The sequence below is a fragment of the Megalops cyprinoides genome, chromosome 4 (assembly GCF_013368585.1).
Source record: "Megalops cyprinoides isolate fMegCyp1 chromosome 4, fMegCyp1.pri, whole genome shotgun sequence".
In the NCBI taxonomy this organism is placed as follows: domain Eukaryota; kingdom Metazoa; phylum Chordata; class Actinopteri; order Elopiformes; family Megalopidae; genus Megalops; species Megalops cyprinoides.
Genome location: NC_050586.1, coordinates 40,262,109 through 40,276,976, shown reverse-complemented (window position 1 = coordinate 40,276,976; position 14,868 = coordinate 40,262,109). Strand labels below are relative to the sequence as shown.

The following is a 14,868-nucleotide window of genomic DNA, read 5'->3' as shown; positions in this document are numbered from 1 at the left end:
AATTGTGATGATGACCAAGTATGTGATGTTGTATGTGATGTTGTATCCGTTAGCTAAACATACTAGCTATGTCTAACTGATTTAATGGAAAACAATTCAACCAATGCTCTGCATTAATGCGAGAAACAATACCAACAGTTTAACGAGATCAGAATGCTGAAAATATCCATTATTATCTTCGCAATACTTAAATATAAGCTGTGACATGTATGTTCTGTGTGTGTAACTGTGATGATCAAGTATGTGAGGTGCTATCTGTTAGCTAAACATACTAGCGATATTTAACAGATTTTAAGTAAAACAAAAATCAATTCAATCAATTAAAATTCAATTAATGTGAATTCTTTATTTCAGTTTTTGACACTTTTGCAAATGCTGCAGCAACACAGTAACACCAAAAAATACAAAATACTTTCACAGACGAGATTCTGAGCACAGTGTTTTAACATCAAGTCACATCACAGAAACAAAAAAAAACCACAATGGAGTCCGTCCCCCTTGCCTCGTGCTCCCTGTAGTGTGGGAAGTCGGGGGAAACCGCAGTGGCTCCAGCTGTGACGCTGTTTGGACAGGCACACGCAGCTTGTCCTCACACTTTAAGTTCGCAGGGTGCCACACCGGGGTGCAAGCTGGCCCCGGGGCGGTGACACGGGGCATCCGGATGTGAGCTCCGTCCTGGGACGGGGGCTGACACAGTACTGGCCCAAGTTGGGGTGAGGTTGGAGGCAGGGTGGAGTGCTTACAGTCCCAGAGATGCCTTCAGCAGGGAGGCCATGTCCTCTGGCATGGAGCCCTCGTCGCCTGGGAGAGAGAGATGAGCCGCCCTGGTTAGAATCTCCAACACAACCTCAAGGTCGCATCTCATCAAGGTTACCAACACATCTGAACTAATCCCTCAGGCAGAACAATCCTGGGCTCCTCAGAACCCGGGAATCTGAAGCTAGCACTGCTCAGTCACCAGCACTACAAAACGCTACTGACAAAATGGCGGGCCTGGCTTGAGCAGCGGCTAACACTGCTTTCAATGAGGCCATACGACATGAGTAGCTGGATAACAGCAGGACCCTCTGGATGATAGGCTCTGTTACTGTGGGCGTGTGCTCACCTTCCTCAGCTGCGGTCATGTCCTGCTCCAGCTTGAGCTTCTTCTGGCCAACACGCAGCATGCAGTCCTCTATCGAGTCCTTGCTGATCAGCTTTATCACCTGTACTGTCCTGTGATAGGAGAAAAGTGCAGTACAGTGGTGAGGAACAGAAACTTCCCACTCAGGCTGCTGGTTTGATTGCCTGGAGGGCCACTGCTATTGTACCTTTAGGCAAGTTCCTTAACCTTAAGTTTGTGTTTTAGATTCTGTGATCTGGTGACTATGATCCTCGTATGGTGGTAAGTGTACTCGTCTTCCCCTAGCTTCTAGGTTCTCGCCTGAATAATGTTATGCTCACTCACTGGTCTGGGAGTGTTGTTAGCCTGGTATGACACTGATGCTCATTCAACTTCTGTTCTTTTGTGCTAGAAGTCACTCCGGATAAGAACATCTGCTAAATGAATGCAAAGTAATGTAATGCATGTCATGTCATGTAATGAAGAGCCTCAGTAAATATCTAGCTGTATAAGTGGAAAACCTGTAAAAAGGGAAATCTATACTGAAGTCTCCTTGGATAAGACTGTGTGCAAAGGTAATGTAATGTGGGGAGATGGGAGTGGCCCACGCCGCTCCGCACCTGGTCTGGCCAACGCGGTGGCACCGGTCCTCAGCCTGCTTGTCGTTGTAGGGGTTGCAGTCGATGTCGTGCAGGATGACCACGTTGGCTGAGGTGAGGTTGATGCCCAGGCCCCCTGCCCGCGTCGAGAGGAGGAACACGAAGATGTCGGGGTCCGTGTTGAACTCGTCGATCAGGACGATCCTGGAGCCAGGCAGGGAAATGAGATGGAGGGAAAGGGATGAACCCATGTGCTTAATGACTCCGTCACTGTCTGAAAGACAGAGGTGGGGATGGCTCGGGTAATGGTACATTCAGACGGTGCTCAGTTTGCGCCCACCTGTCCGCCATGGGCGTGGAGCCGTCCAGTCGCACGTAGCGGTGGCTCAGGTGCTTCAGCAGGACCTCCACGATGTCCAGCATCATGGTGAACTGGCTAAAAAGGACGACCCGGTCGCCCTGCGGAGAGACAACGCTGATGTCACACCTCAGGTTACACTGCAGGCCAGACAGAATACTGAGGAGAGATCACACTAATGTTACACTGCAGGCCAGAGAGAATACTGAGGAGAGACCACAATAATGTTACACTACAGACCAGAAGGAATACTAAGAGGAGACCACACTAATGTTACACTGCAGGCCAGAGAGAATACTGAGGAGAGACCACACTAATGTTACACTGCAGGCCAGAGAGAATACTGAGGAGAGACCACACTAATGTTACACTGCAGGCCAGAGAGAATACTGAGGAGAGACCACACTAATGTTACACTGCAGGCCATACAGAATAATGAGGAGAGACCACACTAATGTTACACTGCAGGCCAGAGAGAATACTGAGGAGAGACCACACTAATGTTACACTGCAGGCCAGAGAGAATACTGAGGAGAGACCACACTAATGTTACACTGCAGGCCAGAGAGAATACTGAGGAGAGACCACACTAATGTTACACTGCAGGCCAGACAGAATACCGAGGAGAGACCACACAATATTTTTCCATCCACTGAAGCCTCTAAGCATAGGAGACGCAGTGGAGCTGGGCGATGTGTCCTCCCCCTCCCCCTACCTTCTCCTTGAGGGAGGCCAGCAGCTGGGTGAGCAGGCTGAACTTGCCCGAGTCCAGCAGCTGCTCGCTCTGCAGCTGGTAGCGCTGCAGGGCCAGGTACTGCAGGCAGAGGCGGTGCAGCTCAAAGTCCGACATCACCTCCATGTCCTCCTGGATAAGTGCCGGGTCGGCGTCGCGGTGCGTCGGCTCCTGGGGGAGACACGGGGGAGCACAGGCTCCATAAAAACACCTCGCAACCTCGTGCCTCCTGCTCTTTAATAGCATGTTTACCTTACCAGCTGCTCATTCACATAACTGTGGTTTTTCACCCATTCACACTCCAGCCTGTGCTGGGACTGGTTTCTACAGGCTCCCATTCTGACCCAGCAGAAATTCTTTCCTTTACAAAAAGCGCATTCTCTTTTGTGAAATGAGGAATCTGGGCATTTGCACACATCTTGCTCAAACAAACAGTACGTAAAAAGTGTACTCTATTTTATTGCTTTAGAGAAAGTCATGGTTTATAAATGAAACCAGCGTAAAATAAGCATAAAATAAGTACAGTTCATCCGAGATATTACTGAACTGAGCAACTCATATCTAAACAGAGCCCTTATCCACTGAGAACTAGCTTCATTTAAGCAAAGATTTGAACAATTCTGGTGCTACCGCCACAGCTCAAACAAAATCTGCAGCACACCATAAACTTCAGCAACTCTCACGATCCCTGCTGGAGAAAACATGTTTTTCTACCAATAAAGACTGTCCCATATTAAAGATGTGTTGCTCAACTAAAGGAAAATGAACTCAAATAGCAACAGCTAAAAATAAGCTTTTGAAAGGTGAATCAGCTAGGCTTTGTATACGGTAACAAAAAAGGACATAAAAATCAAAAATACAAGCAAAAACAACAGAACACTGGTTACTAGTTATAAGCTTAATCATTACATTTCCACAATTTTCCAAGTTTTGGGAGGTTTAAAGTGACATTCCACACATACAAGCACGCACAAGGGCGTACTGAACAGACGTTCACCTTTGGCCTCTTTCACTGCTGTATGAGAGTACACTACAGCTGTGGAAATCCATCAAAATCGCAACCGACAGCCCTGAACAGGCCACAAGCGCACCTGAGTGCAGCCACTGACAGTCACAGGCAGTCAGATGCCATCACACGCTAAAAGGTGATGGCATCAGTCAGTGGCAAGGCAGAACTGTGCAGCACAATGCGATAAATTGCAGCAAACTCTTTTGTTGAGGTCTGTTTCCTCTGAGATTGGCCGTGCAGTTACACAACTTCCTCCAGCAGTGCTTTGCTGTATCAGGTAAAATGCAATTTAGCTGGATGGCAGCATGGTTTCTTTGGTCCCAAGTAATTGTTATTTCAATGCCATCATAACCATGTTTATTTAACACGCTTACTACATTATTTTTTTTATCAATACTGCTGAAATACTCTAGATGTTGGAAAGAGCTGTGAAATCCTCAGGTGCCGTATCAAGAGAAAGACAGTGAGCAACAACTTCATGGAGTATTGATACGTTATTACTCATTCAATGCGTTTACGCCTTTGTGCCTAAATGCAAACGTCAAATATAAATCACCAAATCCACACAGCTCAAGACACATTTTCAATGTGAGCAGAAAAAAAAAAGTCTTGTAATAATCTTAGTACTGGGTTTTCTTCCTGGTTATCTACATGCTACATGGCCTGTACAGCTGTTTTTTTTATCACTTTATTTGCAAATAGTCTGAACTAATCGTAAAATTAGTAAGTAACAATTTTAGAAATAATTTTTGCACTATTACAAATAAATAAATTATTACCATGCAGGATTTATTTTACTGTTACGAATGCATCTGACCAAAGGAGCCCTCTGTAGATTGGAGAGACCCTAAGGTGGAGCCTGTGCTGGACTAGGATCTGACTTCTCTATGTAAACCACGAGCTACTGAACAACAAGGGTGATCCACTGCCTGTACTGTGACTTGAAAAAGGAACGCTGAACCTCCCAAGGTGAAAATCCTGTTGAAATCTAACTTGTTCCTTTTTATAGCCTTCATTTTTCACTTCATTTTTCAATCGCAGTGTGAGTACCTCATGTTGCCATGTCTGTTGGGTTATAAAATGCATTCAACTCCCTTCAACACCCCCCCCCGCCAACCCACCCCACCCCACACCACCCCACACCACCCCACACCACCCCACACCAACTCCCCTGGATACTGTCCAGTTTACCTCAATATCCACGGAAAACACTGACTCGGTTACAATCACACACACTTCAGCCCTATCTATCACACGGGCTGATTCAAGTATTTAGCAGAAGAAACACTGTCATACTTTCAACAATGATGTTGATTGAAATCAACTCTGCCTGAACTGAGAGAGGAAAGTGCAAAGCTCCTTACTTTCTTTTGCATTACATTACATTACTGTCATTTAGCAGAAATTCTTATCCAGAGCATTTCACATAGATTAGTTTTTACATGATTTAACAGCTTTTGCATTTATACAGCTGGGAATTTCCTGAAGCAACTGTGGGTACCTTGCCTGAGGGTACAACAGCAGTGCCCCAGCTGGGAATCGAACCAGCAACCCAGGTTATGAGCTCTGCTCCTTACCACTACATCAGACTGCTGCCCTTATCCCTGAAACCCCTTACAAGTGTTTAGCCTATGGCATGAACATTAATGAGCTTGTTCACCCACTCCACGTGGATGTGTTTTTTCTGAATGAAAGTGGGCGGTGGCCTGACCTTGAGCATGAGGCGGCTCATGGCGGCCAGCCTCTCTGTGTTGTAGTACTGCCTGTGCAGCAGCGGGTGGTTCGCCATCTTCCTCAGAGCCATCATCACGTTACTGAGGTCCCGCTCTGAGGAGGGAGGCAGAGATGGGGTTAGGCTTAGGGTCAGGGTCAGAAATGAAAGGATGAACCGGAGAGAAACGGATGAGAGGAAGAGAGGCACGGTGAGCCGAGAGGAAAGCACAGCGGGAATGAAACCTGCGCGCGGCTCTAACAGCGGGGCGAGCAGCGCCCGGTGGCGGGTATTGGCTGCTGGATTTCGGGACGCGCCGGACAGACTTACTCTCCCCGCTGGAGCGCTTGAGCTTGTCGAACAGGGCGGAGTACAGCTCCTGCTGCCTCTGGCTCATGGCGCAGAACTCCACCCTCTCCTCTTTGGCAGGCAGCTGCTTCAGCACCTGAGGTTGAACACAGACGCACGGGTCCTCACGCAAAACCCATTTACATTTACATTTATTTATTTAGCAGACGCTTTTATCCAAAGCGACTTGCAAAAGCGCATACAGTAAATATAGCGACACTACGGGGACAGGATGTGTACAGTTCCACAATGAGACAGTTCTCAGCTGAGAGCAAGGTCTGTTTGCGGACACAGTACTATCAGATTTGTACAACTACAGCGTATAGGGCAACTAATACGATACACCTTCAAACCCCATCAAACCCCCGCTGTCATGCTACAACACCGCGGCCCTCCTATAAGCAACCGCGGGACCTCGTGCATGGGGGAGGTAGCGCTGGCGATGCTGTGTTCAAGCAGCTCTGTCTGAGTGACACCTGTGCGATTAGCTGTGCGATTAAGCGTGTCTGTGGCGTTGTGGATTCGGCGTGCCGCACCTCGCTCTTGACCCGTCTCAGGATGAAAGGCTTCATGATTCGCTTGGCGTGGGCGATCCGGTCCTTCTCGAAGCTGCTCTGCTCCTCTGAGGATTTCTGACAAACAGGAGAAAACACTATGTGCGCCGGCTGCAAATCAGCAGGGTGAGAGGCGATACAACAGCTCTGAGTTATCGCTAAAGGTCTGTTCGGTAAATCCCACGCTGACTGGTTAATTCAGAACTATAGCACAGTATAGACTACTCTATAAACACAGTGTGCTCTTGCCTGAAGCGGTCCCCACTGATTTCTTGTTAAAATGAAATCTCTCCCACTGTAAAACAGGCCACAAAAGTACCAGCACTGAGCTCCTACAGACACCCACTGTTAGTATGAGTCTATTTTTGCCAGTTAAGAGGTTATAAGAGGTTATCACTTCAAATAGATCAACAAGCAAAGTATCTTCTGAGCAGCTCTGGGCCAAGACCTGGACTAGCTATTTCATCAATGCTGGCTGTTATCTGTACTTAAAATTGAAAGCTCCGACCCCACATTTGCGAATGTACAGAGTTCTAATGAAGATAAACACTTTTGCATATTGATCATGAGATTATGAGGCTGTGATTCTAATCATTATGGGTGCACACAGCCAATCAGTTACAGCTGAAAATACACTTGAGCCTACTTGTGAATACAGCGAACGCCCAACACTGGAAGCTTCAAGCTGCAATTTGAACTGTATTTACCAGACACCGGAGGGGATGCAGCAAGCTGGATTTGGCCGGCTGGGTTTTAATCAAGCTTACAACCATTCAACCTCAGAACAACTGACCCCCCACAAAGAGCGATCTGACCAGTCCCCTTCATCTCTGAGGCCCAAGACTCAGACCTTATTGGGAAAAAAGCAAAAAAAGGGGCGGGGAGGAGGAGAGGCAGGGCAGAGTGAGTGTGCGGTTGACGTATCGTCTGTGCTTGTTTTCAGTATCTTAGGGTGCACTGACGTTGATGGCCATGAGGTGGCGGTAGCGCAGCGAGTTCATGTTCTTCAGCATGTGGCCCTCGTCGAAGACGGCGCACTGCATCTTGAGGTTGCGGAACAGACTGCGGTCACTCTCGTTTCCGATCGCCATGTTGTAGCTGCAAGGCATCGAAAGCATTAAGCACACACACATATTTTATATACACGCACACAAACAAACAAACATACATACATACATATATATGATTACTACACTCACACACATCTATGAATTTTCATAAAAGTATATACACCTATACAGACATCTGTATACCTACACCTGTACTAAGAGTACACTAGGTAACAATACCCTAATGATTAGGTAGTGTACTTTTGTAAAACATAGAAAGACATAAAAAACACATACAGTCTGGCACAACTGCCATGAGACACACTTGTGTACAGTTTTTTTTTTGTCTGAGAACCTGTGATACTGCCAAAGTAGAGCCCTCAACAAAATAAAAATGTTGCAAAAACATACTGTGTGACCAGAAACCCTTTAACACTGTTTCAGAGACACATCACCATAGTGAGGAAGGGAGTCATTCCTACCCTTCAGCAGTGCAGGAGCTGCTGCAGGCTGGTGCACTGCCCCTTCTGCAAAGACTATGTGTATAAACCCAAGACCATGTACCATGTGAGGCGACACATAGAGACCCACCTGAAGTCTGGAGTGCACCATGGAGGTTTGTTTTACATTTGTGTGGTACACTGAGGTTCTTTTAAGATTATGCCTTAGCTCTGTCAGTCATTTCATTTATTTGAAGTATAGTTTTATTTATTTTAGTGTTAACATTAGAAAAGGCTTCACTACTGCTTTTCATTGTGGAGAAATACAATGTGGCGGGTGTGCATAATTTATGAAAATACGCCTTTTACAGCGCCTGCCAGTTTTATTCACAGCCTTAAAAAATATGAACAAAAGGGATTGTATAAAATGAAAAATACAACTACTGAACAGTTTTGTTGTTCTTCAAAATGAATATAATTTCTCAGGGGAAATTAGTTGGTAACAGAAAACAGTAGGACCACACACATTCACATCTTAAAAAAATACTTTTAAATGAAATCCTACAAAAACAAATGTACATCAATACTTGTACTTTCTGTACAGCCATTCAAAGCTTCTGGAACTATATATTGGCCCCTGAATACTTACTGGGTGTTTACCTTTATGGTTAAAACAAGAGAGCACTGTGAAAATGCTATGAAAACTGTAGCTGAGGTGGCAGTGTAGCATAGTGGTTAAGGAGCAGGACTTGCAATCAAAAGGTTGCCGGTTTGATTCCTCATGGGGGTACTGCTGCTCTACCCTTAGGCAAGGTACTTAATTTATAATTGCCTCAGTAAAAATATTCAGCTGTATAAACAGAGAACATTGTAAAAACCTGCAATTAATGTAAGTTGCTCTGAATAAGAGTGTCTACTAAATGCCAATAATGTAATGTAATGTAATGTAGATGAAAGGCTGTTGGGCTCTGCAAGTTTGGACGTGGCTCTAGTTCACAGTTTAATTTACCACTTCCCACTATAGTTTCCATGAAACCTGCTGCTTTCAAACTCTCAAACACCACCATTTAAGGTCACCTGCATGAGTGTAGTATTTATGGTAGTTTTGCAAGGAAGGAGCTTTTTCTGAGGGCTTGTCATTAAATTACAGTTAGAACAGTATCTTGTTGTCAGGTCACAGAAGAATGAATGTCTTTGGACATGCCCATCTCTGATTTATTTGGTGTCAGAGGGGTAAAACATATTTTGGAAAAAAAAACCCCTTATGCTTCCTGTGAAATATGGTGGGGGGGTTTTATTATTTTAGGATTGTTTTGCATCTACCAATCCTGGGGCCATTCTTAAGATAGATGGAATCGTGCATTCCATTTGGCATCAAGACATTTTGACCAAAATCTGAGTAGCTCAGTCAGCAAAATGTTTCCTTTAAGCACAGACGGAGCCTCATGTCCTGAGTACAGCTACGTCATTTGCCAAATTGGTTAGGATCCCACAAAACAGACAGATTTCATTCTGCTGACCATACAGGTGGGTATGTTTGCAGGGGTTGCTCGTCTCATCTCTCTCAGGCGCTCTGTGATTCGTCTGACATTTTGTGAGTGCAAAGTTTGTCACGTTGAGAAGGATATAATCCTTCTGTTAATACTTACCAAGGGCATGAATAAAACTGGGGGGCACTACATGTTCTGAATTCCAAAAGAACATTCTTAAAACAATCCTGAATTACACTGATTGTAAACTATAAACAAATCTAATGTTTATTCAGTTTCATGGCTTAGGAAGTGATTCCAGAATGCAGTGAATATTTTTTACCTGCAGTTAATAACAGCCTTTCTCCATAATGGTATCACTATGCTACTCTATAGGCTGTTTTCACACTTGGTCTTTTTTTCCTGGTCCAAACTCAATTGCTATTATTCCCCCTCCCCCTGCTCCCATTGGTCTCCTTTCACATTACATTTTTTGGTTGCGAACCCTGAATCAGTCACGTCATCAGCACGTAAGGAACTTGCAGCTTTTATTTACCAATGTTGCTAGGTAACGACACAAAAGGGAGGCAAAATAGCGTTTACTTCCTGGTTTAAGATCGGATAGCTTTCACACCAAATGCGAACCGCACTGGAGTTCAGGTGAACTGTACCCCAGACCTGTTTTCTGGAGGACTCAGGTTCGGTCCCCTGGTGCACGCCCGAGTTCAGAAAACAGCTTTCACATCAACAAAACGAACCAAACTAACAGCTCAAGTGGACCAAAAGCTCTAGTGTGAAAGCACCCTTCCTCTACTGTTTTGTACTTCCTGTGAAAAAGCTATTTAACAAGTATTAGCCTTTGCTACTTACAAAATGTGAAAATGTTGACAGGAGTGTGTCTTCAATAATGAACAGTAGTTTCAACACTGCATTGATGTTTACCTAATGCATACATGCATTTTGTCGTTACACAAAGGGTAACATACATTGTTGAATCAAAATCTTTTGCTCATTCATTTCCATACAATAATTTGTTCAAAACATTGCTCTTTTATTTAGTTAGTAAAATGGAAATTGGACAATCACTGCGTCATCATACTTACAGTTGTTAGGATGACCTTTATGTTGTGTGTTCCTTTCCTTCGTCTCATCAGATTACATCATCTGCCGCTGCAATCTGGAGTGCCGCAGAGGGGCCCACTTCCACTGCCTCTGGTGCTCGAAGACATTGTTACGCAGAGTTGACTTCCTGAACCACCTCATCGTCTGTCAGAAGAAGAGCTCCCTGTTCACCCAGCTCCTGCACCAAGACAGCCCACTCCCTGCCACAAGCTCATACGAGCTACCATCGCTGCCTGCAACGGGTGGAGTCTGACCATGCACTCTTATGAAAGGAGACGCATGCCCTGAAGGCCCGGTCAGTTTGGACTTAAATAGTGTCTTGCTAAAATAAAATGAATACTTATACCATTGTTTCTTATGTAAATTCACCATTTTTAATGTGTCTCTGTTACTGTTCCACCTTGGTTGGCTTTATAAAAAATAAAATCTAGGGAAACCTATTGGTTGGGCATACCTGGTGATAAGTTTTGTAAGGGCTTTTGACTTTATTTGCGCTCTGTATGTCCACCTACAGGGCCCTGTTGTCAAATTCTGCCTTTTTTAAAAAAAAAAAACACAGCAGGGATACAACATTATGAGCAGGTATAACAGGAATTGGTCTTCAAGTGTTTTTCATACATATGAGGTGTTTGACTTTCTCAGATCATTTCTACTGCCATTCCTTCTACATTAGTAAACTGCATTTAGTTGTGGCATTTGTAGATTTCATAGAATAAAATCTGACAATTCAAACAGAAGTCATAAAACAAAAGTGTTGCAACCATTGAACAGATGAGATTCCTAAATCAACCTAATATTTAAAAACGATTCAACAGTGATAGACAAATGATGAAATCGGTCATAACCTTTCTCAGCTCAAAGGCCAAGATACCATTGATTTAAACTTTGCTGTTTCAGTGTTCCCACTAAAAAAAAAACACGCACACACACAGGCAACACCGCCAGTTACGTCCCTTAGTACACAGAGGCACCGCCTCCTGCCCAGCCTGGGGCGCTTTCCCTCTCATTCCCCAGCCGGCTTCCGTTGCCTTGTCTGCCCCGGGCGTCACTTCGGGAAGCGGTCCAGGTCTGCAGAGCTCCACGATCACTCGCTCTGCACTTAAATCCCCTCCCAGGACTTCCCGCCCTCAACTTAAACCAAAAAGACAACGAAAGAAACGAAACTTAATATCCGCAGAAAGGAAAGAAACCCGACCGAAAACGCAAAACAAAACCGAAACCGAAAGTAACCAAAAAACAAAAAGAAAATGAACAAAACCGAAAATAATTTCTTCTTCTCCCCCCCCCCCCCCCCCCTCTCCTTAGATCTCCGCCTTTTAAACGCCCCCTAATTAATTTCATTGGCATATAAAGGAGCTCGAATCAAAACCCAAATCCTCTACTTGATAATGACGAGGTGCAAAAAAAAAAAAAAATTTAGTGAGGCCGAAATCGAAGTCCTGTTGGCGGAGGTGCAGATGCGTGCAGGGACGCTGTTTGGGAGCCTTTCCAGTGGCGTTACGGCTAAAAACAAGTATGTGGCCTGGCAGTCTGTAGCCTAGGTTGTGAACGAGGTGGAGGGAGGCTAATACTTGTTAAATGTCATTGTTTTATTCACATTATTTTGTGTTTATTTTTCATACAAAGTGGGATGTAATGTCAGCCATATGTTGGAGACAATGCAGAAATTTGCTGTGATTTCAAAACCGGATAACTCGACAACGCTTTGTCGCACAGAGAAACAACTAGTAGGCTGTCAGTATCGGAAAGGGTAAGGCTGGGGCCACACCAGTTGCGTCGCTGAACTGCTGTGGCTCGCATGCGTGTGTTCCTCCACACCGCCAGCATTGCTGCTGCAGCGTTGCTACTGCCAGCCCTATCTTTCTACATTGATTTTGCCTTTGATAATGGCCATCAATAATGGAATGTTTAATTTCATTTATATTTAGTTTAGACAGAGTTTGAAACGGATACAGGAACTGAAAAGGTAAGGTAGGGAATTGTTGAATTATACCAATGTATCATTTATAATATTGTCTAAGATATTGTCATTCTGACCACTGCTTTACATGGTAGTGAAGTATGGGGTTCACTCAGTCAGCAACTGATGGGACAAGCATGTAGAATTCTGTAGAACTTATAAGAAAGATGCTAAAAAAGCGCACACATGACAGAATTAGGAAGATTTCCACTGATTATACATGTTGCATTTTAAATCATTCCCCATGACACACTGAAATTTCAGGCACTTCAACCCAAGAGCTGAACCCTAAAACGAGGGCCCTCAGTCAGTTGTTCCTGGGAATTTCTAACCATGTAGCACCTAACATTCACCAGTCTCAGACTAACACTGCTTTGCAATCACAGATTAGAGTGAACCAAATGGTAAACAAACTCAAATTACCTGAAATGCTGGAATAACAAAACCAGAACACAACATAAAACTTAATTGCTATCTGGCCCCAAAAAGAAATTACAAAATTGAGAATATTTCATTACTCTCTGAGATATAAAGCAAAGACAGATCCTTAGCAAGCACACGCTTAGTGACCACAGCCTAGCTGTTGAAAAGGGCAGGCACTAAAAATCATGGGTATGAAATGAAGAAAGAATATGTGGTTACTGTATGACAGGTGAGCTTGACACAGAGATGCACTTTTTCCTTGAATGTGAGAAAATTGATAGATCTAAGGAAACAGTACTTCAGTATATTTACTAGAATCATTCCAAATTTTAAAGAACCGGATGGTCGAGATGAGCTGACCATCCTCTCAGGAGAGGGACGGACAACAACTCTTGCTGTGCAATATGTGTCAGAATGCAATAAGTGAAGGGACAGCGACCGACCAATCTGTACACTGTCAAGGTCACTGTTATTAATGTTGTGTTTTTTTTGTTGTTTATTGGACATTATTGATCTATTGATACTTGTTATATGAAATAATTACTTTAGCAATACTGTTATTATTGAAACAGTCATGCCAATCACACATTTGGGAGATACACAAGTTGTAACCACAAGTACTAAATTTCTCCAGACAAGATAAAAACACACATTTATAAGTCCTTTTGTAATATATACTTTTTAAGAAAAAGTGCCTCCTTACTTTTATTTGACATTATCTTTACAGGAAGTATTTTGTTACTTTGTACTCCAGAAGTGCAGACTGAAAAACAACAATGGATCTGATTATGTCAACCTCACCAGAGTGCTGTTTCCACAAGTGGCAGTACGGCATGCATAAATCACAACATGTAATACCAGAATCGGTTGACGCCAAAATATTTGTCTGCTTCGTGTGGAGCTCATTTACTTCTATCTAGAGTGACTAGGAGAAATTTTGGATAATCCCCATTAGGGATGTAACGATACGCTCAGCTCATGGTTCGATACGATTCACGATACAATGTTTACGGTTCGATTCTTCCACAATGTTTTTAAGGAAATCAATCGAACACTGGAATGAAAACAATGGATTTATTTTTGATGCATTAACAATGCTGAACTATTGTTGTCTTTTTGTACCATTAAAGTGATGACAGCTTGACCCTAGGAGGAATTCTTTGAAAGCTAGACAAAAATAAATAGTCTTCAAACATAAAATAATATTAAATTGAATGGGTCTGTCTGTATTACATTAATATGAAATTATGAAAATTGTACCTCAACACACAACGTTCAAATTTAGACACAAGTTAAGATACTGACTGAGAGAGATTTTTCAGTATGGCTTTCTTCATATCAGCCACAGTGGTGGAGTCATCCTGGTTGGGTACCATGCTCTGCTCAATCATGTATTTCAAGGGTACAGTAAGTGACAGTGTGGCACTCTTTTCATCAGACAGCACAGTGGTGGCTGTTTTTATAGGTTTCAGAAGCTTCACTGTGTCCTTGGCATCACTGATGTCAGAGCTATCCAAAGTATCAAGTTGACAAGTATTTTTGCGCACCTTTGTGCTTACCAGGGCAGTAGCAACTGCTTGTTGCTCGAGATAGCATTCCAGCATGTCCATACAGCTGTTCCAGCGTGTGACAACATCCATAATTAGCTTATGTCGTGCAATCTCAAGCATCTTTCGGTTTGCAGTGAGCACAGTTGTTGCTGTGGCACATCGGTTAAAGAAGTCAGAAGGTTGTATTTGGGTATTTGGGTTCTAGTGTCTTAAGTAGTAGGCGAAATCCTTCGTTGTCGACTACCGAGAATGGTCTCATGTCATTAGTGATAAACACGCCTATGGATCCGGTGATATCTTGTGCTCTTGCACATATGTGAGGCAACAGGGATGCAAAACTTTTTTCAAGAGAAGTTTGGCCTTTAAGCACTTTCATTCTCACATCCCCTGACCGAAGTTTGTTGTTGTGGTGGCATTGTAGATACTGCATCATATTCGTGG

General features: G+C 43.7%; 1 protein-coding gene across 1 annotated transcript; it reads right to left on the bottom strand.

Annotated features, from left to right (window-relative positions):
• Positions 1-434: 434 nt before the first annotated feature.
• Positions 435-7,523, bottom strand: LOC118776492 (SWI/SNF-related matrix-associated actin-dependent regulator of chromatin subfamily A containing DEAD/H box 1B-like). Its single transcript, XM_036526853.1, has 9 exons — positions 7,377-7,523; positions 6,397-6,561; positions 5,843-5,957; positions 5,513-5,628; positions 2,775-2,963; positions 2,042-2,160; positions 1,723-1,905; positions 1,106-1,215; positions 435-801 (listed from the first exon to the last, which is right to left on the bottom strand). Exons 1-9 carry the CDS (start codon positions 7,521-7,523, stop codon positions 740-742), a joined length of 1,206 nt encoding a protein of 401 aa, XP_036382746.1. The 3' UTR covers positions 435-739.
• Between the last annotated feature and the right edge of the window lie 7,345 nt (positions 7,524-14,868).

Coding starts and splice junctions, on each gene's coding strand:
- LOC118776492 (XM_036526853.1), bottom strand. CDS start 7,523: ATGCCTTGCAGCTACAACATGGCGATCGGAAACGAGAGTGACCGCAGT. Junction 5,629..5,842: donor CAAGCGCTCCAGCGGGGAGA/GTAAGTCTGTCC, acceptor CTCCCTCCTCAG/AGCGGGACCTCAGTAACGTG. Junction 1,216..1,722: donor CACCGCGTTGGCCAGACCAG/GTGCGGAGCGGC, acceptor CTCCTATCACAG/GACAGTACAGGTGATAAAGC.